Source organism: Annulohypoxylon maeteangense (genome assembly GCF_022496945.1).
Source record: "Annulohypoxylon maeteangense strain CBS 123835 unplaced genomic scaffold GGS22scaffold_3, whole genome shotgun sequence".
NCBI lineage: Eukaryota > Fungi > Ascomycota > Sordariomycetes > Xylariales > Hypoxylaceae > Annulohypoxylon > Annulohypoxylon maeteangense.
The window spans coordinates 394,773-419,235 of record NW_025953250.1 but is presented as its reverse complement, the minus strand read 5'-3'; the positions used below and the strand labels follow the sequence as shown (position 1 = coordinate 419,235).

At 49.4% G+C, this 24,463-nt stretch overlaps 7 protein-coding genes across 7 annotated transcripts; 3 read left to right on the top strand and 4 right to left on the bottom strand.

The window, feature by feature from the left end:
- Window positions 1-1,822: 1,822 nt before the first annotated feature.
- Window positions 1,823-3,216, top strand: GGS22DRAFT_154351 (thiolase-like protein). The gene has a single exon (XM_047960025.1). The coding sequence runs from the start codon at window positions 1,904-1,906 to the stop codon at window positions 2,924-2,926; it is 1,023 nt and encodes a 340-aa protein (XP_047821642.1). The 5' UTR covers window positions 1,823-1,903; the 3' UTR covers window positions 2,927-3,216.
- Window positions 3,217-4,676, top strand: GGS22DRAFT_154349 (asparaginase-domain-containing protein). Its single transcript, XM_047960023.1, has 2 exons — window positions 3,217-3,649; window positions 3,705-4,676. The coding sequence occupies exons 1-2, from the start codon at window positions 3,284-3,286 to the stop codon at window positions 4,512-4,514; spliced, it is 1,176 nt and encodes a 391-aa protein (XP_047821641.1). The 5' UTR covers window positions 3,217-3,283; the 3' UTR covers window positions 4,515-4,676.
- A 453-nt stretch (window positions 4,677-5,129) lies between these two features.
- Window positions 5,130-10,353, bottom strand: GGS22DRAFT_154345 (uncharacterized protein). The gene is made up of 3 exons (XM_047960022.1): window positions 9,868-10,353; window positions 7,311-9,809; window positions 5,130-7,253 (listed from the first exon to the last, which is right to left on the bottom strand). Exons 1-3 carry the CDS (start codon window positions 10,183-10,185, stop codon window positions 5,271-5,273), a joined length of 4,800 nt encoding a protein of 1,599 aa, XP_047821640.1. The 5' UTR covers window positions 10,186-10,353; the 3' UTR covers window positions 5,130-5,270.
- An 894-nt stretch (window positions 10,354-11,247) lies between these two features.
- On the bottom strand, window positions 11,248-13,181 carry GGS22DRAFT_154343 (glycoside hydrolase family 61 protein). The gene is made up of 3 exons (XM_047960021.1): window positions 12,483-13,181; window positions 12,331-12,421; window positions 11,248-12,269 (listed from the first exon to the last, which is right to left on the bottom strand). Exons 1-3 carry the CDS (start codon window positions 12,684-12,686, stop codon window positions 11,683-11,685), a joined length of 882 nt encoding a protein of 293 aa, XP_047821639.1. The 5' UTR covers window positions 12,687-13,181; the 3' UTR covers window positions 11,248-11,682.
- A 278-nt stretch (window positions 13,182-13,459) lies between these two features.
- Window positions 13,460-15,608, bottom strand: GGS22DRAFT_154340 (uncharacterized protein). The gene is made up of 2 exons (XM_047960020.1): window positions 14,966-15,608; window positions 13,460-14,907 (listed from the first exon to the last, which is right to left on the bottom strand). The coding sequence occupies exons 1-2, from the start codon at window positions 15,528-15,530 to the stop codon at window positions 13,682-13,684; spliced, it is 1,791 nt and encodes a 596-aa protein (XP_047821638.1). The 5' UTR covers window positions 15,531-15,608; the 3' UTR covers window positions 13,460-13,681.
- Window positions 15,609-18,118: 2,510 nt separating this feature from the next.
- GGS22DRAFT_185183 (cytochrome P450) lies at window positions 18,119-19,992 on the top strand (the record flags this gene model as incomplete). Its single annotated transcript, XM_047964283.1, has 6 exons — window positions 18,119-18,368; window positions 18,437-18,525; window positions 18,585-18,675; window positions 18,744-19,248; window positions 19,311-19,605; window positions 19,675-19,992. The coding sequence occupies 6 exons, from the start codon at window positions 18,119-18,121 to the stop codon at window positions 19,990-19,992; spliced, it is 1,548 nt and encodes a 515-aa protein (XP_047821637.1).
- Window positions 19,993-20,144: 152 nt separating this feature from the next.
- GGS22DRAFT_89299 (putative MFS transporter) lies at window positions 20,145-22,468 on the bottom strand. Its single transcript, XM_047968353.1, has 5 exons — window positions 22,008-22,468; window positions 21,823-21,950; window positions 21,392-21,773; window positions 20,965-21,252; window positions 20,145-20,896 (listed from the first exon to the last, which is right to left on the bottom strand). Exons 1-5 carry the CDS (start codon window positions 22,142-22,144, stop codon window positions 20,275-20,277), a joined length of 1,557 nt encoding a protein of 518 aa, XP_047821636.1. The 5' UTR covers window positions 22,145-22,468; the 3' UTR covers window positions 20,145-20,274.
- Window positions 22,469-24,463: the final 1,995 nt, after the last annotated feature.

The following is a 24,463-nucleotide window of genomic DNA, read 5'->3' as shown; positions in this document are numbered from 1 at the left end:
AGAGATGTCAGCGATGAGAGGTGTTGTTGATTTACAAAGTTAGGTACCAAGTGGGGAGAGTAGAGTTGATTAGAGAGCCTTTCCAAGGTTGCCTTGAAAGGGGCAACAGTGCATCCATGTGTAATGCATGTGAAAATGGAGGGGGTTTAGCGAACCTATGCCCCTTGCATAAGCCCTAAGCGAATGCTCGCTGACACTGCATGAGCCCTGTAATTCTTCGGGGCTAGAACATCGGGGCTAGAACACGGCTTGCTTAACAGGCAGGTACTACGTAGAGATCCAATACTATTTCGAGTAATGCTGATGCTATTATTGATGCCACTGCTGATCTACCTACTTTGTACTAATTAGAGTTCAGAGCCACGTAAAAATCGACCCCAGTTCGGATGATAGGAATTCGGCATTTCGTGTGCCGAGTTGGGACCTCATAGAGTTGACAGATGATTCATGATTTCGTCGATGATGGAGTTGGGACCACTAAAGCACGCCCATTTGATGATCGGTAGCTCGTATGGCCAGACAGCCAGATAGCTTTTATCGAAAATAGAACCCACAGTTACATACTATCATGTGGGTGAGGAATGGCGATCCTGTACGATTGTCCGGGTACTATGCCAGGATAGATAAAGCACATACATAGTTTGGGCAGGTAGGGGTGAAAAAAGATGATGCTTCAATGTTCGAAGTTGAATATGTGATACACAAAAATGAGATATTCCAAGTACCTCCAGGGCTGCCTACATTTAGGTACTATGTACTATGTAGGGCTACAACAGGTCTATGTAGATTGGAGGGTCACGGTCCTCTTATTGATAGCCCTAGAGCCCTGGAGCCCTGGAGCCCAGCAGGAAACAGCCACCTAAACTGCCCCGGTGCCTGAGCTAAATCACGCTAACGGCCGCTAATCTTTAACGTGGGCAGGTACAGCCAGAGGTACAATACAGTTCATATTAAGTACCTGTGTCATGACTGTTTCAACTTTCGGTCGCCATACCCCGATCAACGACTACGGTCGTGATTGCAACCTCAATTCTGGTAAATTTTTATCAGAGAGCACCTACCCGAAACACCAAGTGCTTTGGACCTTCCTATCAGATTCCTTACCAAGTAGTTGGCTCCCTCTTTTTTTCTTCCTTTCCAACCTCTAGACTCACATCATCGTGGTTAAAAGTCTTGGCATCTTGCGTTCTTGTCTTCTTCCTATCAGCTCTGCTCAATTAGAGATACCTAGTATTGAAACTCGATAGATATCCATTAGTCTTGTATTCAGTTAGACCTATCGTTTACTACGATCACCTCGGTATCACAAGGTTTAGCTTCTAGCTTCTAGTCTTTATCATTCATCACCATCCATCTCGCACAGGCGCCGAGTTTCTATATCTAATCCCACCAAGCATCTGAAGCTGCGAATATCCTCATTTTCACTTTACAGCTTTCCTCTGAGCTTCTCAACTACTCATTGAGCTCTGCCTTTCCTAACCACCTGAAATCCACACACTGCTAAGTATAATGGCGTCACCAAACACATTTGGGGAGCTGGGCCTCTCAATTATCGGACTAGGAGCGCAGTATCCCCCATACTTACTCAAAGCAAGCGAGGTAAACAAGCTCGCTACCAAATACTATCCAGATTCTCCCGCGTAGGTAACCTCCTAGCTCCATTGGTCTCATGCTGATAAATGGCTGCTTTAGTATGCAAAAAGTACTTGATATAAATAAGTATACAGGTATTGACACACGCTCATCTATTGGAACTTCGGATCACCCGTTAGTGAATAAAGAGGATGCACCGTCAATAACAGAACTTCATAAAACTTTCATCTCGGATGGCGTCCCACTTGCTATTGAGGCTTCGAGAAAAGCTATTGTGGAAGCTGGGATCGATATTTCCGAGATCACTCACATGGTTTCCACCACCTGTACCGATAGCGCTAATCCCGGGTTTGATCATTTCGTTGCAAAAGGACTAGGCATTTCTCATAAAGTGGAAAAGGCCCTACTACATGGTGTTGGTTGCGCTGGGGGATTAACGATACTTCGAACTGCCGCCAATTTAGCTTTAGGCCATTCCATGAGGCGTAAGCCTGCTAGAATCTTGTGCGTCGCCCTCGAGGTGAGCACAACGATGGTCCGCAGCGAACTTAGTAGCATCAACGAGTTACAAGAAACGCGTATTGGTCCTTGTCTGTTCTCTGATTGCGCCTCTGCGTTGATCCTCAGTAATGGGATTGGGCAGCCGACAGCCGAACCGATTTACGAATTGCTTGGATGGGAGCACCAGATTCTACCGGACACCGAAGGCGATCTTGGCTTCGATGTGGATCCTCTTGGCTGGAAAGTTGTACTCACGCCTCGGGTTCCAAAACTAACAACCGACGTGCTCAACTCGAGTTTCCTCGATTTACTGGGAAATGTTCCGGATCTTCCTACCGGGTATCGGGAAGCGCCCGATTTTGACTGGGCGATGCACCCGGGCGGTTTGACTATCTTAACCGGCACTGAGAAAGTGATGGGTATATCGCCGGAGCATATGCGCGCCAGCTATGATACATATATGAACCATGGAAACTCAAGCTCAGCAACTATTTTCAGCGTGATGAACCGGTTAAGGAGCAAAGATATGGACGCAGTAGCCCCCGAGGGCCGGGCACGAGATTACGTAGTCGGCTGCGCGTTTGGTCCAGGAATCGCCGTCGAGATGTGTCTGCTTAAACGCAACATGGGGCGGTCGGGACTCTATACTCCTCCCGAAACCGACAGCGAAGCCAGTATAAGCGAAGCCGGCGAAGACATCGACTGGGCGAGTATAGACCCTAAAGAATCAATTCCAGGCACGCCTGGGTCCGATAACCGAGGCGAGCGAAAACTAGTGTTCTGCGATGATATATTTATCAACGAGGCGATTGCTAATGTCGAATTGGATTAATGATACCGAAATATACCCATGTCGCATTTATTAAACGTTGAATATATGAAATTATTTACTGTTGGAAATGATCGTTCTAGGAAGTCTGTATTTTGAATTGGTGAAAAAGGCGGTTTGAATAGCTGCTCCTTAGCGGGGATCTTTCAATGGATACCTGGGCAGTATCCATGGGTTTTTTTTCAGCTGCCTCGGTGGGTTAGCACAGGTAGCATCCCACCTACAACAACAATGAGACAGTCCCTATCGCCGCTGAAAGATAAGGAATTGGAGAAATCTTGGCTACTAGAACATCGATACCGTTCAAGGTAAACATAGGTACCTCCTTGGATACCATTTTAAACTGCTAGCTATGTTCCGATGTCGATGACATATTTTTCCCATGGGGCCGCTTCGCTCCTATATCTCATCCCCTTAGCTTTGTTTATCATTATCAATATGGGGTATTTTCATGCGGTTGGACTAAACTACCTGGTGTTCTTAATGTCGGCGTCGGCGTCAACAAGTGTTCAAAGCACGAACGCCATGGGAAACTCGCCCGGTCTACCGATGGTCATTAATACTTGGGGCGGGGCGTTCACTGCAGCTACAGATGCAGCGTATCTATCTCTTCTGAAGCCGGACATATCGGCTCTTGACGCCGTCGAGATCGGCTGTTCTACATGCGAGGTCAATCAGTGTGATGGTAGTGTAGGTTATGGTGGCTCCCCAGACGAGAACTGCGAGGTGAGGATTAGGCCAATTCTGAAGGTACAGGGGACTAGGCAATTAACTCGCACAGACAACGCTCGATGCGATGATAATGGATGGCACAACTCTAAAGTCTGGTGCCGTCGCTGCTCTCCGGCGTATCAAGGACGCGATATCCGTTGCCCGTGCCGTCCTCGAGCATACGACTCACACACTTATCGCGGGGGACTTTGCAACTGATTTTGCCGTGCAAAACGGGTTCACAGCCCAGAACCTCACGACAGAAGCCTCAGCCACGTCGTGCGCCCAGTGGCACGTCGCCAATTGCCAGCCGAATTACCGCATCAACGTGTCGCCCGACCCGGCTTCTTCCTGTGGTCCGTACAAGCCTGTAGCTTTAAGTTCCGACGATGGGGTAGAATATACAGAGGAATTAAGGCCAAGAGGTAAAGGACCTCCAGAGGGCCACGACACCATATCTATGATTACGCTACATGTCTCGGGCATCATGGCCGCGGGTACCTCAACAAATGGAGCTAGTCGAAAGATACCCGGACGCGTCGGTGATGGACCAATTACGGGCAGCGGATCATATGTTGATGGAGAGGTAGGCGGGTGCGGGGCAACGGGAGACGGGGATGTTATGATGCGTTTTCTACCGTGCTACCAAGCGGTCGAGAGCTTACGGCAGGGAATGAGTCCCGGCGAGGCTGCTGAGGATGCGGTAAAGAGAATGCTGAGAAAATACCCGGAAGTGCAGAGCGGCATCGTGGTTGTGAATAATAAAGGCGAGCATGGCGGCGCTGGATCCGGTTGGACTTTTACGTACTCGTATCGAGGAGGCGGGATGAATGAGACAGCTGTGGTGAGCGTGCCGCCTATTGAGTCTTACAAGCGTTGATTTATGGAAGCGTCAATTTGAAGAAATTTCATTTAAATATTATTGTGTCCAGTGACTTAACCAATTCCTGAAAAACATGGCAGCTTCATTGGCGGACTTGGGTTATTGTATCACCTACGGTAATATTTATTTAAATATTAATTACCTATCCGTTTTTTAACATACTCACCGCAACTATATCACCTATCACTGATAACTTATTCGTATTTAAGCTTACAAAATCAGGAAGCCATGGCGCGTTGTGCAGATAAACAACTCAAGGACGAGCCTGAAACGGAGGGAAAAGGAGAAGAAAAACCCCCGCGCGATCATCGATCATGTTCCCCGCCGCTATCGACCTCCTCTACCAAATGTAGTACAATCGATCAAGCACCGCTATATGATCCTAAACGTACTCGTAAAATACCTATAATTCCTGGATCGGTACCATATGTCGGCGATAACTTTACGCCAATCCCTCAACGTACCTTGGATATCTTCTTCTTTCGAATACCTTCTTGTCATGTGGAATAAGGTTTATTTTAGGTGGTCTGTGCTGAATAGCTATCCTGTCTGTGCTTTGGAGATATTGTCAAAGTCTGGTTACTCATGTGATCTCTCTGAGGCAAGAAGAACTTTTCCTAAGAGTTTCTGTTTGTAAGAATAGAGTTAGAGCAAGATACATCTCTCTTTATTAATTGAATGGTTCAATCTCACTGCCCAACCCATATGCACGCTAACAACCAAGCAGTATTCGCTTACCCCTTAATGCTACACCTATGCAGTAACCCCCTTTCCATCGCCATTCAGATACAATCCCCTCAATTCCTTCTTCCACTCTTCAAGTGTCATCCACTTCTTTCCCTTCTCTCCATCCGGCAAGGGTACGGATCCCTTTGGCATACCCTCATACTCCTTTTCATCCCAATTAGGCAGCTCGATGAATGTGTGTTCCTTTTTGCAATTGATACCCTTCTTCTTCAGTTCGCCTTTAAGAAGCAAAGCATAGCATTCGGCGTCTAGCTGCGTCGCACCCAGGCAATCCGCACACGTGTACACCGGCTCGTCTATCACCGTCCACTGTTTGTAGCACCCATCGCAGGACACGAACCAACCCGGCTGGTTTGGGTCATCACTAATACAAGCGGGTTCTGGCGCTTTCAGCTCAGGCGTCGGCTCCCTGATAACTTCGCTCGGCTGAGATTTATGCTCACCCTTTCCACCGGGTTTCGGACTCTGACTCCGGCTTCTGTGGCCGTTTCGGACTACATTCTGCACGCTCTTATTCGCAAAGCCGTTGCTGTGTGGGATGACCGGGGTCGTCTGCTGCTGCGGCTCCTTGTCCTTTGGCCCGCCGTTGGCAGTGACGTCGGTAATTGTGCCAGCGTTTTTAGCAACCCAACTCTCCCATTTAATTAGCGCTTCGCGTTGCTCTGCGTTGCGCATCGCCCATACGATCCGCGTGTTCTTTGTATCTTCGATGGTCGTGAGTAACCGCGCCAACAACCAGTATGCGGATTCGTCATTCTCCTCATCGTCATCAGACAGTAGCTCGATGATCTCCCGCACGATACGCTCGATCCAACCGCGTGCTAGATGAGAATCGGTCTTGCGGCGGTGATGGTACCGGATCAGACAGCACACGGCGATTGTGCCAGTCCACAGGTCACAGCCATCGGTTGAATCGGGGTCGGGCAGTAGATTCGCGATGAGAGACCCGTAAGAATCGACCCGCTCGATCGCTAGACCCGGCTGGAATGCCTTATCCAGATATGTCCGAGCCAAAGCGTTCGTCATGTCGTCGACCGAATGCCGTGACAAACTATCATTACGATGCAGTCGCACATCTCCCAACGCCATCTCCTGTATCGCAATGACCTTATCCTGCTGCGCGCCATCAGCAGCCGCTTCCAACGTCTTCGCAAACCCGTCGCGCAGGAAGAAAAGCAGATCGTGCGTATCCTGCGCAACACCCATATCAATAGCCAGGGTGAAAAACGCCTCGATCACATCCCACCGCTTCGTCGCGTCCGCAGCCTGCGCAAGCACATTCGCGTCCTCGGAATTGGTGATCTGCACCACGAACTCGTACACCAGCTCGTCGAAATACGCCGCCCACGTCTCGCTCGTGCTATTCAGCGTCTCCACAAACGCAATCAACTCATCCCACGCCCCACGCGCCTGGTACCGCGTCAACACCTTCGAGTAGTCCTTGAAATGCACGTAGTTGTACCGCAGACTCTCCCGGTGCGTCGCCGCCGCAAGCGCCATGTCCTGGCCCAAGTCCCACAACCGGTCCCCTAGATCCAGCGTTATGCGCGCGAGAAGCGCCGAGTTCGCACTGTCCCGGATCCAGAACTCGTTGCGCCCGCGCACTTCGTCGATGTCCTTCTTTGCCTGCGAGAGCAGCCGCACGGCTTCCTCGTTGCCTGTGTTCGGCTGCTTCGTGAGGAAGTGGCAGGCGTGCCAGTTCTTCGGGTTCAGGTCTACGGCTTTTTGCGCGCGCGCTTGGTAGATCTTCGTTGCGTCGGCTTCGGTGTGGCAGAGTTGGAAGATTATTAATGCGCCGTGGATCTCCCAGCTGGATTGCTGCTCCGGTGTGTCGTTTGTCTTTTCAAGCTCGTCGGCGGCCCAGTCTTCGATTTGCTTTAGTGTTTCGAGGGTGAATTCCCGGTTTTCGAATTCTTCGTACGCGGGGTCGTTGATGTTTCGGTAGGCGTCGGGGTCGCTGGGCATTTGAGAGGATTTTTCGGGGTTGAGCTGGTGAGGTTGTTAGGGATCTGTGCTGTTAGGGGTTGGTAGGGAAGGGTGGCTTACTCGTGATAGATATCCGCGGATGAACCAACATGCGCACCAGAAATGGCGAGGCGTGAACTCCACACGACGGAATAGGTGTGTTGCCATATGCTTAGCGGCGTGTGAAAGAATTACTTTATGTAAATTGGTGGAAGACGACTTTGCGGCCTCGACGAATGAAAGACCCGGTTCGTGGGTTATGTACTTCGTCACGGAGGAGTCGCGTAACCAGCGGGATATCTCCTGGACACCGGACATGGAGTACAGCCATTCGGCTCGTGTTTCTCGGAGATCGATGTACTCGTCCCAGTCCCAAGTATGCAAGCTTACGTTGAGATTGAACGGCCAGAACATGGAGTCGATTCCGCATTCCTCGGTAAAGAGCTTGACGAGAAGTGGGCCGATCTGTGCCTTTAACTCGCGGTCGGCGGCTGAGAGATCGACATCCTGCAGGTGGTCGAGAAGCCAATACATCGCGTACTGGCGAACCGATGTGTTCTTCCTTAGCTGTTCTTCCGTGAGTACGATCAAGCAGGTTAATGCGATTTTGATGTTGGCGTTATCAAGGTCAAGGCTGATGTAGTCCTTATATTTTGCGCCGAGTTTCATGTCGAAGAATTGTTCGAATTCGAGACGTTGATAGAGATCAGGCGGACACACGTTATTGAGGAAATGACGGACGATGCTGATCTCAGACTCTTGGATGATCTTGGGGCCGGACGTAACTACACTTAGCCCAGATCCAGAGTCTCTCGAGTCTCTTTCGAAACCTTTCATCGGAACCCGTTCCTTGATTTCGGAAGAACGCCAATCAACAAAACCTGAATCTGTAACGGTGAAGATAGGATATTTCTCTCCAAGCTTTTGCGCGAAAGGAAGTAGAGATATTGTAAGAATCATTGGTGTGGCCTCTTGGGTGGTGCTCTCAATATCTGACAAGCCCGTCTTTCTCCTCGTTAGCGAAGGAGTAAGGGGTTGTGCTACGGCGCTGTTCCGATGTTTTACGGATAAGAAAGACTCCATCATGTCGACCGGCAGCCAGCGTCGACCAGCTTCGATCCATTGTATAATCTCATTGATCTCTTGGATCTCCTTAACGGTGCGGATGTTGTTGAGTCGACGAATCTCAGCGTCGATCTGGTCCGCCCGGGTCTTGTCGGCATCTGCGAGAACCTCCTCTATGTCATCGATAAGATCGACCTTCGCAAGGGAGTTGAGACTTGTGTTTAGCTTGAAGTAATCGCCGGCACACTTGTAGCGTAATGTCTCGAGAATCTTGTTTCTCCACTCGGAAATTCCAGCACGGCCATCATTTTTGAGGATTGGCATGTTGTCCATACGGAAGTTGATGTATTTATCAATATCATCCGCATTATAATCGGCAATCGGAATTGTGTTGGTCCTAATTCCTTCTGTTCCATCAAGCTCGGTAAACATCTTTGGAGGAGCAGTTAAGAAGATGCGGACTATCTTATTATCGACTATAGAAGTCAACCTCTGGAGCAGTGGTAGAAGTTCATTGCTGATGCCATCGATAAACAGGAAGAATGTCGTGTCCGGGTTTAGACGCTCCTTGTTGTTGATGAATATCTGCTGCCAAAGATCGATTGAGCCGTCGAAATCGGGTGTTCTTTCGAGGATTTGGTAGACAGATTTAGTCATTGCCTCGTAGGCAGTGCATATCTGCCAGAGCAACGTCCGCGAAACAACTTCTAGTCTGCTACTACTAGCCTCTTCATCGTCAGATTTCTTCTTTTCGCCTTCCAGGAAGAAGTAGGCCGTAACGGCGCGAGATGTAGGGCCAGCCCGATTCATACTTCTAAGAAATCTCAGCGTGTTGGCCATCATCGACGTCTTTCCAGAGCCGTTTCTACCCCCTAGTACCAGGACAGGCTTGCTTGGGACGGTGGATTTCGACCATTCTACGAAGTCTTCGTGATCCATGATCCACTTTCCAGTCTCGGGAACCAGCGTGTTCTTGCGAGCGTTGAAGGCTCTTTGCCAATTTGGAATCGGTTCCCCATCGTTGTCCAGCGTGTTTGGTGGAAAACCTAGCGCCTTAGCGATGGTCGTGCGCCACTTCTTCGCTTCCTGTTCCTTCTTCTGCTCCTTTTGGCCGTCGAGTATCAACTTGATATCGCCAGCACTGTCGCTTACTAGCTTGTATGTCTGCGCATTAACCAGGAGGGACTCCTTAGCGTTAAGCCTATCCATCATGCCAAGTAGGTCGCTGATGCCGTTGTCGTTTAAGAATAATTGTTTCGTGAAAGCAAGGAATTTGTTGTGCTTCCTACGTAACTTAATAGTGCGATCGCAAATCTCAACGAATAGTCTGAGATTTTGAACTGCGACTCGTTTGAGTCTCACGTCCATGCGTCCCTCATAAGACTCAAGACGCTCGAAGAACTCGGTGCACTTCTCAAGAAGCTCAGCGAGATTTTCGAAGATGCCCTCATATCCTTGCCATGCTTGTATGACGAATGTGAGTGCGTTGTAGCACATCCCCGCTGGGGCGAAGACCTATACCGACTTTTAGCAAATGGCGAATGAGTATACTCGACTCCACGAGTCCACTTACGGTTGAGGCACCCTCGGCAACTATCCCTCCTACAGTATTTATACATTGCAATGTCTTGTTCACGACACTCTTGAATGCACCGAACTTCTCCGACTTCTTCTTATCAGAAGCTTGCACGCTGTCGATATATTTCAGAACAGAGTTGATGTCGAGCGTCTGAACCTTTTTCGGGTCTCCGCCAGCTAATTCGATTACTTTGTTCTGGACTTCTTTCCATGTTGCCTCGATTTCTTTTTGTTCGGCTTGCTCCACAGCCTTTTCGCTGGTGGAGCTCGTGCTCAAGACGCTGCTTGACGCTTGTAACGTCGGCGGCGCCATTTTGGCGTGTTATATCTTGGTGATCGTCTTCTTAGTATGCGTGTCTCATTCAACCACATACAACTTCTTGATATTACTGTTAAGTTTTATAATCATGACATCGCTTTAACTTAGTAATTTCCACTCTGCTCTAGCTGGCTCGAAACCATTTAAAGGGTTCGAGTCTCATGCACTTTCAGGTAGCCACATCATACAAAGTACCGCTGTCATCCCAATGGAGTCAGCCTAGCTCAGCCAACCCCTCCGACTCAGTTACTCCATCGGAAACTCAAGACAACGATTGGAACGATTGTGACGCCTGCATACTACCCTTGTCACCATTGACGAAAGATCATACTCCACTGGACCACATCTATGGGTCGATCCGAGCGTTTAACAGACGGCAAGGCTTAGTTTTTCCAAAGGACCCTTTTTTAGTGCAACATACGGCTCCTAAGGCAATCCCTTCAAACAGATTGTGAGGAGAATCAAGTGATTAGTTCTCCAGTCTTTCAGCCCTTCGCGAAGGAATGCCGTCTAGGCAGGGTTACGTAAATCCTTCTCAAGGATCGTATCCCGCAGATGTGGAAACGTTCGAAGTGTGAAAAGAACAGTCGATGAAACACCACCCCTGGATCCGGGTAACGGCAAGGGCTGAACTAATGATAGGGCAATGGGGTACCCACGCGAGTATCCTAGCAGCTGGTCTAGGTAACTCCTAGTTCGAGGCAATGCCACTGCGCACGGATGATGCATTTTTAGCCCGTTAATAGTAACGGCTTTAAGGAGGCACAGGTACCATCATGTGAGTCCTACAAGTCCTACCACTATGCGTAGGTAATAGGGGCTCAAAAAGAACCTTCACCGAATTATGTTTCGATGGACTTATGCTAACTTGTGCAGAAGTCAACCTGCTTGTGTTCCTAAAGTGGATGTAGGTAAGGCACCAAGGCGAATGTCCAAAAAAATGAAGATATGTACATTCATCGCCAACATTTTTGGTCACATATCCGACCAGGAAATCTAATATGTCGTGTAACCATCCATGGAGATCGATATATTTATTCCATGACCAATGAGCGCGCTTCGTGACGTTGCAAACAGCCCGATTTGGTCGGCCTGTTAGCGACCCGATAGGGCTTCAGCCGGTAAATGCTTAGCAGGCCTTCCCTTTTCTCATTCGTCACCTCGAACGGTGAATAGATCCAGCTCTGTTAAAAATAGCATCAACAAATGAGAGGCGCTCCTAGGTGAGTCGGGTTTGTTTTCAAGTTACGCGTTTGAAATATCCCCTTTTCCCATGTTTACACCAACGGATAGCCAAAGCGCGCATTGGAATTGTCGTGATAGAGCTATGGACCTATAAGAATAGGCGCTGTTACGGGATCCAACATCCCGACAGCCACCAAACAGCCACCCCCTCAATACCAGCAAACGCCGGCGAATCGGCCTATCCCCGTTCCTATTTCCCTACCTCCCTAGGTACAGGCAGATACAGGTAGGTACCTACCTATTCATCTAGCACTGGATAACAGGCACATTACCCGGCGCGCTGTACGCCTTACCGCCGTTATCAGGCTGGCCAGTCAACCCGTAGATGTTCGTCACGATGCTCGCGTCGTTCTTCTGGTACGCGCCGGGGAAGCTGACCGTCGACGTCGGCTCGAACGTCCCGCTGCCCCCGACCTTGATCTGCGCGCACGACATGTAGAACTGAGCCCCGTTCGCCATCCTCGCCGAGTGCAGCGCCAGGATCTCCACGCGCATCAGGTAGTCCCCCGGCGCGATGCACTGCGGCAGCGCGAAGTTCACCCACCCTTGCGCTGCGATCATGTTGTCCACACCCCATTTCTTGCTCGATGTGTCGAAGGTGTCTTCCCAGATCTTAAACCATTTTAGCCCGGTTTTGCTCGCCGTCGCGGCGTTGTCGACTTTCGCGAGCCAGGCGGTGATCGGGCCCTTGTGCGACGGCGCGATCGGGTTGTCTGGGTCGTTGGGGATTTGGGCGCCCCCGATGATGTGCCCGAAGTAGGCGCCGAGCTTGTCGCCTGGGTTTACGCTGATGACTTTGCTGGAGGTTGTGCCTTGCTTTTGGCAGATCATGTCTGGGTTCATGTCAGTCTTACCCGGGTGTTGATTCTATGGTTGTGATTCAGATCTCCGTACCTTGCGAAGTCACATCGTAGACGGGGTTGTTGTCGCTGGGTGCACGTAGACCGACAAGAGAGCCTTGCTTCTGGCCGTTGACTGAGACTTCCTGTATACGTCATGATTCGTTAGATATGGTTCTCCTTGAGTTGTATGTCAGGAATGGTTACCTGGAAGATGCAGTGAGCCTCGGCGGACAAAGCGAATGCCGCAGCTGCGATTAAGGAGAACTTCATCTTGTCTATAGTTGCCGCGAACCGTGTACGATGTGATCTACTGGTGACCTGGTTTGGTACCGTGGATTCACCATCGACCCTGAAGGCTCCATCGCGCGTATATATACGCGATGGTCCATCACCCATGCACCCTAACATGCCACTGCATGTCACGATATGCCGAATATGATATACTAAAGGCACATAGCAGGAGCCCTAAGCCTCCACCAAGGCCAACAAGCCGCAATTAAGAATTCCCCGAGAATGATTAGACCAAGGTCTATGCCTCTTTTCACATATTAGACGAGGTCTCTGTGTGGCTTGGTGGGCCCGGTGGGTTCTGGGGTAATATAGCCGGTAAAGGCAGGATTCATATCTGGGGTACAGGCGATTGGCTATAGATCTATTGGTGTCTAAACTTGAAGGTTCCGAGAATTAATCCTAGAAGAAACGGGAACCGATTGGAGAACGGGTATGGGGAAAGTTCATTTATACCTGCGCAGAAAATCCGGGGCGCATGGTGAGAGTACGGGACGATAGCCCTATATTCCGGCTGCCAAGCGAGTCTACTAGACCATATGACAGGAATAAAACGAGATATGACGATATTGTGCATCTACAGACAAACGGGATTGGAGCGGAAGGGCGTTAGCTATACAGGTGAACTTGGTGGTCGTGTTATGCTTGAAGGCCATAGTATGCCCCCTTAATACACACCTGCTGCGGGAAGGGCCGATTCTATTTGGAATCGCAGTTATTGAGGCTCTCCTCGATTAATATTGCCATGCTGATGCTAAGGTCAAATCATTCTACGCATGAGCCGAGTTCCGAGTCTTTGACTCAACCGATACCTACCTACTAATCATATCTATGGTATTAGTCACTCCCGCATCTACTTGATATGAAATGGGACGACAAGTGACACCTGTAGGGCTAGAGATAGATCCAAGGAGAATCAAGATGTGGACTCATTATGACTAAAGCTTAGATCAGTAGCAAAGGTACGTAGCATACCGTATACCTCCTATCCACAGATTTACGATTCCAGCAGGTGGACGTTAAGTTGAGTTGGTTGATACAAGGCCAGGAGTGTGTCATCATATATGATTGTATGAATCAATCTCTTGCGCACCAGCTATCAGATATTGATTTCTTCAACGTCCCTTAATGATATCCGCAGCCTTCTCAGCTACAGCATATACAGAAGACATAATATTACCACGAGGGATCAGCGGGAAGATACTCGCATCGACAACACGCAGATTCTCCGTCCCGTACACGACCAGCCTCGGATCCACCACCCCTCCTTTCTCCCTAGGCAACATCGCCGCCGAGCCACAACTATGGTACGCAGTGACCGCCGTGTCTAGGATATATTTCTTCGCCCCATCCAAATCTCCGATGTGGAAGGCATCTGGATGGTTCCGCTTCCCGTCGGGCTTGAAGAACGCCGCTAGTGGCTTCGATGGGCGTAGCTGAGTGTCTAGCGATTGGACATGACGCGCCATGATTTCTAGATCGGCGGGGTGTGAGAAGTACCGTGGATCGATGCTGGGTACGGCGTCGATGTCCGCGGAGGAGATGTGTGTTGTGCCTCTGGAGAAAGGGTGCGACTGCACGCAGGCTAGGCTAGCGAAGTTCTCAGGGAGTAATTTCGAGCCGACGAAGCTCGAGCCGTGCTCGTGCAGGTTCGCCTGTGCTAGGAACATGAGCCACCCGGCCGAGCTACCGTCCGGTTTCTCAAGAATAGAACGGACTATGTCATAATACTCTTTATCTTCAGGCTTCAGAGATTGGGGAAGCTGGTCAAGTAGCTCGGCGGCGTTTGGAGTAGGCATGAAGGCGTGAGACTGCATGCCACCGATGGTGAAGGGACCGGCTTTCTGCTCGACGTAGAGCTTCTGGGCTAAGGCGAGTGCTTCGGGTTCTTGCCGCAAGAGAGGATCCCCTGTGATGACACCGTCGATTACTTCATAGCTCATTCCCGTCATCAAGTGATCTTGTAGATTCTCTCCTACGCCTGGAAGATCTACGTGAACGGGAATCCCATGATGCTCGAGGAGCTTCCCATCACCGATTCCAGAGAGCTCGAGAAGCTTCGGTGTATTGAACACACCGGCGGCAAGAATAACCTCTTTATTTGGCGTAAATGTCTCGATATTACCTTCGATCAAGACTTGAACGCCTGTGGCCTCGACTGTGCCGGAATTGGTCTTTGTGAATATGATTCTCAGAGTCTTGGCATGTGTAAGAATCTTCACGTTGGGTCTTTCGCTAGCAGGAGCCCCATATGCCGAGTAAGAGTAACTCCGTGTTTTGGTTTCTGGGTCGACGGTTGCCGTGTTACTGTAGCCTCCAATCGATTTTCCCGAAAATGGATCTAGCAGTAATGATAAGGACTCTCATGCAAGTCAAGCTTTTCGCCGAGTCTTACTCACCGGCGTTTGTGGCTTTATCTAAACCACGGAATGCGTCGATCCATGCCTTGCATAGAGGATTTTCAATAACGCCTGGGAATGTCACTTTAAGAGGCCCCGAAGTACCACGGTATTCATCATCGATCCAATCAATGCCGAGATGCTCGAGCGTGGCTTGATTCGAGGGTGGTATCAGCGTGTATGACCTTTTATAAAACGGCGCAAGCCCAGCCCAGTCCCATCCGGGATTACCCAGCTTCGCCCATGCATCGATGTCGGCTTGAGCTGGAGCGATAAATGCCTGGGCGTTGATGGCTGAAGAGCCACCGAGTGCTTTTCCCTGTGGCTCCTGGATAGACCGACCTCCTAAGCCTGGTTGCGAAATGGATTTATATTGCCAGTCGGCATCGGAACCCATGAGGGATGTGAAGAGAGCAGGAATGGTAACCCGAGGATCGGCGGAGAGGTCATTGCCGGCCTCAAGTACCAATACTTGGACATCGGACTTTTCGGACAAACGATTGGCGACGACGAGGCCTGATGTGCCGCCACCCACGATGATATAGTCCGGAGAGGAGAAAGCCATGTCTCAGATCGCCAAGATAAGAAGATTGTCAAGAAGATCGTTAAGAAGTAGCTACGGGATTATCGTCCGCCGTCACCCGCCTTCTAAGGCTTTTCTACCCCCCAAAATGAAGAGCTATGCAGGTTGGAGCAGAGGTACGTATGGACTTAACCACCCCGGTCAACCTCAATAGCCACAAAATATGCCCCATTATTACGTACCAGTTAAAAGCTAGCTACATACTCGTCTTACGATATGATAAGATCTGTAAAGCTCTTCACAAACCCCATACAATTTCGGCGGCTAAGGCGCTTCATGGCTAGCAGGTAGGCTCTAGAACATATGACGTTAAACTTATCTACTAGGTATGTGAAGATGAAGACTTGTACTGGGCCAATAGCCTGATGTATCTTATACAGTGATAGATCATCTAGTGTAACTAGTACACGCTAAGAATCTCACGGCTCTATTATTATCGATGCCTACCTAGGTAGGTAGCTTTCAACCTAGCATCGTTATCGAGAAGGCGGCGCAGTGAGGCACTCTATCCACTTTCTAGTTAGGTAGGTAGGTACTATTTTGACCATTGAGAAAGCTTTTGTATCGAGCAAAGACAGACTATAATCTATGTAGAAACTCACTGACACATAGTCAAGCTGTGCTGTCAACACCTCTCACCCATGCTCGATCCTCGACTGCGACTTCTCCCTCTGCTTTTACCAACTTCATCTAATAAAGAATCGTTGACGAAGCTAGAGATCATAGTTGATCGTACGGTAAATATGATGTCGTTCGACAGTACCAGCTTATATCTGGATATCAAAACTGGTCGTACTGAAGTACCTAATGGGATTTTAGATCCGACTAGAATCATCGGTGTCTCAAAATGTGGAATTGGGCCGTGGACAAGTAGAACGATTGTGGCCTGGACGGCGAGAAATCTTGGAATATACTAGGTACTAGGTAGGTATGGAAAGGGCATAATGTAATATGGGCTCCTCTCGATTACCGCCCAAGTAAGTTTATAGATGAAGTTTATACTGCTTCGGTCTTTACATCAACACCGACACAGTTGGCGGCTATAACAATCGCTCTCGGGGAGTTGTATGATCGGGCTCTCGGGTTCAGGACCATCCCCTTCGTAATGCGGTGAAGCAAGTATGCTCTTTGACATGACTCTCTACCTAAGGCACGTAAAGAGTGGTAGGAGTGTTGTGCGTCACCTTGTGGATCATGCGAGGAATCGTTCAATCACTTCGAGATGTGTTGTCGAGACCTAAGCTCCAGGTATGTAACATGGACATATCGTGAAATTAGGAGGTTGTTAGTTAGAAGACTACGTCAGAAGCTATCTCTCGGATTTAATGGGGCATATCTTGAATTGGTATGGCTTACAATTCTCGACTCTGGCATTGGTGCAATATATATCGAGATGCCCCATTTAGTGAGTGCCTTTTCGCTTCGCCATCCTTGCCAGATCACTTCCCCGTAAGCTCTAATGCAAGTAGAACGGTCCTTGGTCTCATACTAGCCTGCGCCAGGGCTGAGTTTTGAAGCCTGTTTTCTACTATCGTGTAGACGGGGTCTACATAATCGCTTTGCTTTCTTAATTTGGAGAGGATCTTAATCGAATCCTTCGAGATTGATCATCCTGCATGGGTCGATAGGTATTTTTTCTCAACACGTGGAGCCCATAACAGATAATAGTCGCGAATACGAAACACCCAACGCGCTCAAGGAAGAACGAAAAGCTTCGAAGAGTTTAGGATAAGTGCAGCAGATAGATAGGTAGAGTAGGCAACTCTTTAAGATGATTTACAGGTACTAGGTATCCCGAAACATGTCATAGGCTGGCGAGAATCTGCAGCTAATAAGTCCCGTGCCGTCGATCATCTGTGCTGAGCCACTCTCCCACACTCCCATTTCGGCTCTTGGGTGAGCCGTGTTCCACCGCAGCGTTCCTTATTGACTCGATGGAACCTTGCCGCTTAAGTGTTCTCGAAGCTAGACTAATTGGAGTCGAAAACCAAACAATGCCTAAACCCTACGACCGTACCAAGGATACCGAATCGACCCTTATGGGGCAACTCAAGTTAACAGGCTCGCTAAGGAAGGCTAGGCGTAGATCAGCCGCGAACCAGCCAATATGGCAGTCTCCTCGGTCTCGTAGTCTCGCAGTATGCTGCTATGTAGGTACTAGGCTGCTAGGTATGTAGGTAGACAAAAATATCGCCGAATGGGTCCTCTCTGATTCCCCGGTAGACACTCGGATTCGGCGGGGGATACCCTCGTCGACCCGAGAAATTTACATACCAGGGTTCAGACAAGGGACTATCCATCCTTTTTGCTGACTGATCGCTCTAGACTTGCCTGAAGCTCCAATGCCTCTGAAGCGTCTTCTGTAGTATTCGTTTTCGTATTTGGATGTACGTATTCTCTTCGTCGGATTTTAACCCATGTATTAGGCTTGACTAGGGGGCACATACGATGCATTAGATGTCATACCATTGGGCGGCCAGAGACTACATATCCCACACCGCCCGCATCCGTTTGGATTTCCTCTTGTTCTGCTTAGCTGCTCAGATTTTGGCAGTGGCAGCAAAAACACGATGGAGGCCATCGCAAAAGTAGTCGAGGAACGAGGACCAGTCCTTGCGTCCGTCGCCGTGATACTCGTCACCGCATTCATCGCATCTCTACTGGTCGGAGGTAGCGACAATTCGAATATACCGCTAGTAGGCACGGAGGTCGGAAACGCGGAGAAGCGAAGGAAGGCATTCATCACCAACGGCTATGATTTCTACAAGAAGGGATACGATCTATTTAGATCAAAGGCGTTTAGGTTAACTGGACTCGATGGTACGAAACAACGATTGTCGCTAGAGATGGCATCGGCGGATAGAGAAGATGCTAATGATGTTAAATAGGCGATCGTATCGTCTTGCCGCGGAGTCTCATGGAGGAAGTGAGGCAGCTTCCGGATGATGTTATTAACATCAACAAGGCCTTCGATATTGTATGTTTGGCGTAGTTCCTCATGATGGTTTCAAATGGATGTACTAATACAAAACATAGATGAACGAACAGAAACATCTTGGCATGGGAGACCTTCGGCAGACTGAATTTCTCATTCACGTTATCCGCGGCGACTTAACTCGTAGTTTGGGTAAGCTGCCTTTCCCACAACCTATTTGTTTTAAGTCGATTTGGGACTTGAACTAAAATGGTCTAAAGTGCGCATCAACCCACGTCTCTCGGATGAGACCGCTCGTACAATCCGCGAGAACCTGCCGGAGTCTAGCGACGAGTGGACATCCGTGGTGGCGTATCAGACGATGTTGACCATTGTAGCTACCATCTCGGGCGCTATCTTCATCGGACCGGAGCTATGTCGATCAGAGGACTACCTGAAAGCTAGCATTGGTTACACCCTGGACTTTATCAATGCCGTGACCAAGCTGAAGCAGTGGAGCCGACGGTGGCGTTGGTTCGGCCGATACTTTACCCCCGAGGTTGATAAGTTGTTCGCCGAGCGCAAGAAGGCGCACATCTTCCTCCGGCCCGTCATCGAGCAACGGCGTGCGGCCATGGCGGCCGGCCACGATCTACCCGACGACACCTTGCAATGGATGTTGAACAAGGTCGACGAATTCGGTCTATCTGATGACAACCTCGCCGAGACACAGCTGAACTTGAGCATGGCTGCTATTCACACTACGACGCTAACCGTTACTATGATGTAAGATCACGTCTCTTTAGGACCATAACGGAATTAAACCTGTACTAACATCACCACGATAGCCTCTACGATCTTGTCATCAGACCCGACGTAATCGAAGAAGTACGGGAGGAAATCGAGACGGTCCTCGCAGCCAACGGCGGCGTCATGACAAGTCACGCGCTCTTCGAGATGAAGCTCTTAGACAGTGTCATGAAGGAGTCGCAGCGCGTAAACCCTGGAAGCATGATCCGATTCCAACGCTACGTCGCCAAGCCCGTGACCCTCAGCGACGGCACCCACCTCCCAGCCGGTTACATGATCGAGACACCCCACGCGCTAACTGTGCAAGACCCCGAAGTATACCGGAACCCCGAGGTAAGAAACTCCCCGACCGGACAACCATGTATACCTACCTAGGTAAACCTGATTGCTAACACCAAATAGGTATTCGACCCCCACCGATTCCTCAACCTACGCAACGGCACATCAGAGGACCTGCTAGGATACAAGAACAAGGAGCAGCACCAATTCGTAACTGTGACCAAGGACTTCATGCATTTCGGATACGGACGACACTCCTGCCCAGGCCGATTCTTCGCCGCCAACGAGATCAAGCTGATCCTCGCGCGCGTGCTCCTCGACTACGACATCAAGATGCCGCCGGGTCTAACCGAGCGCTACGCCAACCTGAAGATGGGAACCGACGCGTTCCCCGACCCGACGAAGGAGATATTATTCAAGAGGGTTGCGTCGACATCGTAAGGGAGACGTGGCGACTGGTCTAGGTAGGCAGGGAGCGTGCTGTATTGAATATTATGTTATTTATTGTACATTCATTCTCCTCATTACACCAGTAACAAAATTGTTAGGTATATATGAAAGATAGACGATAGATATCTAGTGATATTAAAACCCATAACCCAATCCCATTTTTATACGCTTGCTCGATAACCCACATGCGCGTCTATATCCATACAGATACCCCTTTTTAACCTCATCCACCAAACAGGTACCTATCCATAGTAATACTCAGCGACAGTTAACTCAAGGCTTCCATCTCCACCCAGGATGTTTCCACTCCAAACTCTCAATCTGGCTCTGCGACAACCCCTCCAACGCCTTACTCACATCCTTCCCATCGCGCCGTTTATTATCCGCCTTCATCCACAACAGGGTCGCCGTCCCAATAATCAACATCATAGTCGACGCAGCCAGATTCAATCCATTACCAATAGGATAATCCGGTCCATCCCAGCTTAAATAACTCCAAGTCGCGACTAAGCCGCCGATATTGCCTAGCATCATATTCGTGGCGAGACTCATGGACCGCGCGGAATCGCTGATGACCTGCGCGGACACCTGCGCGTTGACGAGCGGGCCGACGGCGAAGGTGCTGATCGCCGTGAAGAAAGTCGCGGCGTACCGCACCTTGGGGTCCTTGGATGCGAGGAACATTATGTACCCCATCATCGTGAAAGGCGCGGTTAGGATGATGAAGATTTGCCGTCGGTCGGTGCGCCAGCTTATTAACGGGATGGCGACCTCGAAGACGGCGCCGACGACGTAGGGGGGGACGGTGTAGAGCTGTTTTCGGATCGTCGTGTAGTTCGGGTAGATGCTGGCGACGATGGTGGGGGTGAAGACGGAGAGACCTTGTACGGTGATGCTAGAATTGGGTTAGTGATTATGGTGCAAGGGTTGGTGATACTCGGTATAATGCAAGGGTGCACATACTTGTTAAACAGGAAAATGAAGGCTGTCGCTATCACGACAGGGTTCCAGATCCCTAACCAGACTTTGTTGCGGTCTGTCTTGTCGAGCACCTTAGACTGTCCTAGCATTTCCGACTTTACACGGGCGATGGCTAGGGTCTTTTCTTCTTCCGAGAGCCAGCGGGCTGTCTCGGGGCGATCGGTTAATGTGATGAAGGCGATCAGGGATAATCCCATGGTAATGATTCCTTCGACCAAGAAAATCATGCGCCAAGCTGTGACGCTACCAATGTTTGATAGACTGAGGATGCTATAAGATTATGAGTTAGTTACGACCAGTCGTAACATTGACATTATTTTTAAATCTCATTTATATTTATTTCCATTCTTCCTTCCAAGAGTCTTTCCAAAAAAAAAAAAAAGTTAATAAACTTGAAATGTTTACTTACCCCGAAGCAAGCAGTCCACCAAACGCACCGGCCAATGGGGACATCACGATGAATAATGAGATCCGAAAGACCAATTCGGAACGACGATACCATCGCGAGAGGTAATATGAGATACCAGGCATCATGCCGGCCTCGAAAAGGCCGAGGAGGAAACGAACACCACAAGCCGCCGATAAATTGTGAACGAAGGCCATTCCCAACGAGCAGACACCAAAACCGAGGGAGAGGAAGGGGATAAACCAACCCGGACCAATCGCCTTGCAAGCTAAATTGGACGGGATCTGGAAGATGATATAGGAGATGAAGAAGATAGAAAGAAGCTTGTTGTAGTCGTTCCCCGACATGCCCAAGTCTACTTCTAGTCCGGCCAACCTGGCATTACCTTGAGCTGATTAGTATGAGCGAATTTGTGATCTAGAGCAATGCCATACCGATATTCGTGCGGTCGATGAAGCAGAAGAGATATATTAATGAGACTGTAGGTACAACCATCAAGTCTATCTTATTCCGAAGCTTCCTCTCAGCCAGTCTGTCGAGCTGAACGGCTGGCTCGCCATTGCTATGATGAGTTTTAGCATATGCGCGGTTTACATCTCGTGAGCTCCATAGCTCTCACCTGTCAGTGGCTACGAAGCCTTCTTCAGCGGCGAGATGAGCATCTTTTTCGACACGTCGCTCGTATGTCGCGGACGTCGGCCGAGGCTCATTCCCATCAGAAGAACGCTTTACGTCGTCTGTCGCCGCCATATTCATCTAGGTACCTAAAAGGTATGTTCTCATCTATGAGAATTGAGAAGCAGACGCGCGAGAAGTAGATCTTTTTAAAAATGAAAACGGCACTAGAGCCCTAGAGGTTAAGGCTCAAGGGATGACAAGACGTTAAAATTGCACTCGTGGGTGGCTGCAGGGTTATTTATTCCAAAGCTTAGCTCGACGACGGTGATATACTATGTATTATATTTCATATGAATTATACATGGAGGTACCAGGCTTTGAATGGTAGCCTTATGCGAGGGATTCGTCGTGCATAATCAGCAGCAATTCATAAAGGTTTGTCGTATCTTGTTTAACCCCAGAAGCAAAATGATAGGACGCGTAATTGCTTTTGAATTTGCGTTGGGAAAGTAATTACACCAGTACGGGCCGACAGGGAGCTAAAGGATCGCGGGGAGAGGGTTGGAGCCGGAGCTATCGCGGACTAGGAGGTAATTTGGAGATTTAGAAGTAGGATTCCCGTCACTGCCGAATCATTGGTTATTAGTGCTATTACGAAGTGACACAACAGCTGAAGCGTTTGCGTGTGTGGCGGCCGTAACTTGTGGTACCTACCATCATAGTACAATGCCTAGAGCCTTATGTAGGAACGGTCAGGGATACATCGTGGTCTAGCGTCGAGTAGCCGATGCAGGGTTGAGTAGTACCGAAATGCTTAAGCGTAGCAACGAACCGAACCCGATCTTTTCTTGAACGGAATAGACCTACATTCAGTTAGGCTGTCCTTACCATGTACGCCGTGAGTCGGAGGTCTTCTTTTATGCTATGTCCTTGAAACAAGTACAGGTACTATAAGAGGTAGGTAAGTAAATATTACATGTAAGCACAATACATTAACAGGGTAGTAGATTAGTAGATGATATGCAGAAGAAAAGAATTCGATACCACCTACCTTTTTATAGAAATTAATTGCGAGATCTGTATTCGAGATCCTTCAGCCCAGCGGCCCGCAAATGCCAAGCTTTAAATTTCAGGGGTCTCTTATTTATCTGATCCCCCACAATCAACCAACTAGTACTGATGCCATCTCGGACTTCTAGAAATATAATAATACCTTGATGTGTTCCAACTTCGAAGGCCTTGAAGATAATACCCTAGTCTCTTGCAGGAGATATACATTCGAACGACGGGATCTATCCGCTCGGTACATGGTCATTGACGGGAGCATATTTCCCCTTCCCTTGACAGCGTAGGATTGGCTTCGGAGTTAGCTTTGTTTGCCGGGCAGCTCGGGCTGAAGTTTAACCATGTTCGTATCCCTTCTTTGACAGCCGCTTTAATCAGGGTCGATCCGCGTTGCCTCCACGTGTCTTTCAAGGATAAGCAAAGATAGACCTAGCTAAAAGCCGAGATTCAAACTGGGAGTCTTCCGAAACTGATCTCGGTCCTAAGTTTGACTAGACCTTGGGGAAATATTTTCTCCTCTTTGCCCAAATTCGATATCGGTATTTGAAATACACCCGTGACTCGATGTCTACCTTGTAAAAGACTTCTTCCTTTACCAGGCCATGAATGTGATCTTTTGTCTTGAAATAGACGTAATGCCAGAAAGTCCGAGACAAGGTGACGTGGCGATTGTCGTTGTCATTATGTCATTTCCATAATGTGTCCTTCAACTCCTCAAACCTTTAGGCGACATGACCGACGATACTAGCATCATCGGTCGAATACCATAGCACCTATAAGGCTGACTTCGAAATAACGAGGGAGTGCCTAGTCAGAAGAATGAGGGTTGAATCCATAGGTAAGCGACGGCGCTCTCAATCGACACCGTCCTCAATCAAGCGTCGCCAGCTTCATAGCAAATATCGCTAAGCGCCATAACCGGTTCAAACGCACTCATCGAATACTCCATCGCCGAATCCACACCCGCGCCCTCCACCTCAGTAACCCTCTGGCTCTGACTCTGATTCTTCTTCCCCTTCCCATTCCCCTTATCCACCACCTCCTTCTCCTTCTCCCTCCCTCCCTCCCTCTCTCCCCCCTTCCCCTTCTCCTTCTCCCACTCCAAAACCTCAATATGCGAAAACCTCCGCATCCAATGCCCAATCCACTGCTTCCCCAACCTGCGATCCGCCTGCCCCAACCTAAACACCCTCTCCGCAAGCCTAAACACCTCGTCCTTCGTAGGCGGACACCCCAAAGCCCCCTGCGCGCCCGCCCAATCCGCCAATAGGCTCTCCTGCCGTAACGTCAACCTCGACATCTCGCCGCGCAGATCGCGGCCCACGCGTCCCCTCGTCCGCGCATTAAGCTGGCTCGGCGGAACGCCGAACCGTCTCGCGACATCACCGACAC

Bases quoted from the DNA above. Each gene is read 5' to 3' on its own strand.
- GGS22DRAFT_154345 (XM_047960022.1), bottom strand. From the start codon at position 10,185: ATGGCGCCGCCGACGTTACAAGCGTCAAGCAGCGTCTTGAGCACGAGC. The intron at 9,810-9,867 runs GTAAGTGGACTC...AAGTCGGTATAG, and splicing joins TTGCCGAGGGTGCCTCAACC to GTCTTCGCCCCAGCGGGGAT. The intron at 7,254-7,310 runs GTAAGCCACCCT...CAACCTCACCAG, and splicing joins TCCGCGGATATCTATCACGA to CTCAACCCCGAAAAATCCTC.
- GGS22DRAFT_89299 (XM_047968353.1), bottom strand. From the start codon at position 22,144: ATGAATATGGCGGCGACAGACGACGTAAAGCGTTCTTCTGATGGGAAT. The intron at 21,774-21,822 runs GTATGGCATTGC...AATCAGCTCAAG, and splicing joins CATCGACCGCACGAATATCG to GTAATGCCAGGTTGGCCGGA. The intron at 21,253-21,391 runs GTAAGTAAACAT...ATAATCTTATAG, and splicing joins GGTGGACTGCTTGCTTCGGG to CATCCTCAGTCTATCAAACA.
- GGS22DRAFT_154343 (XM_047960021.1), bottom strand. From the start codon at position 12,686: ATGTTAGGGTGCATGGGTGATGGACCATCGCGTATATATACGCGCGAT. The intron at 12,422-12,482 runs GTAACCATTCCT...TGACGTATACAG, and splicing joins AGGCTCACTGCATCTTCCAG to GAAGTCTCAGTCAACGGCCA. The intron at 12,270-12,330 runs GTACGGAGATCT...ACATGAACCCAG, and splicing joins CTACGATGTGACTTCGCAAG to ACATGATCTGCCAAAAGCAA.
- GGS22DRAFT_154340 (XM_047960020.1), bottom strand. From the start codon at position 15,530: ATGGCTTTCTCCTCTCCGGACTATATCATCGTGGGTGGCGGCACATCA. The intron at 14,908-14,965 runs GTGAGTAAGACT...CATTACTGCTAG, and splicing joins AGATAAAGCCACAAACGCCG to ATCCATTTTCGGGAAAATCG.
- GGS22DRAFT_154351 (XM_047960025.1), top strand. From the start codon at position 1,904: ATGGTTTCCACCACCTGTACCGATAGCGCTAATCCCGGGTTTGATCAT.
- GGS22DRAFT_154349 (XM_047960023.1), top strand. From the start codon at position 3,284: ATGTCGATGACATATTTTTCCCATGGGGCCGCTTCGCTCCTATATCTC. The intron at 3,650-3,704 runs GTGAGGATTAGG...TAACTCGCACAG, and splicing joins CCCCAGACGAGAACTGCGAG to ACAACGCTCGATGCGATGAT.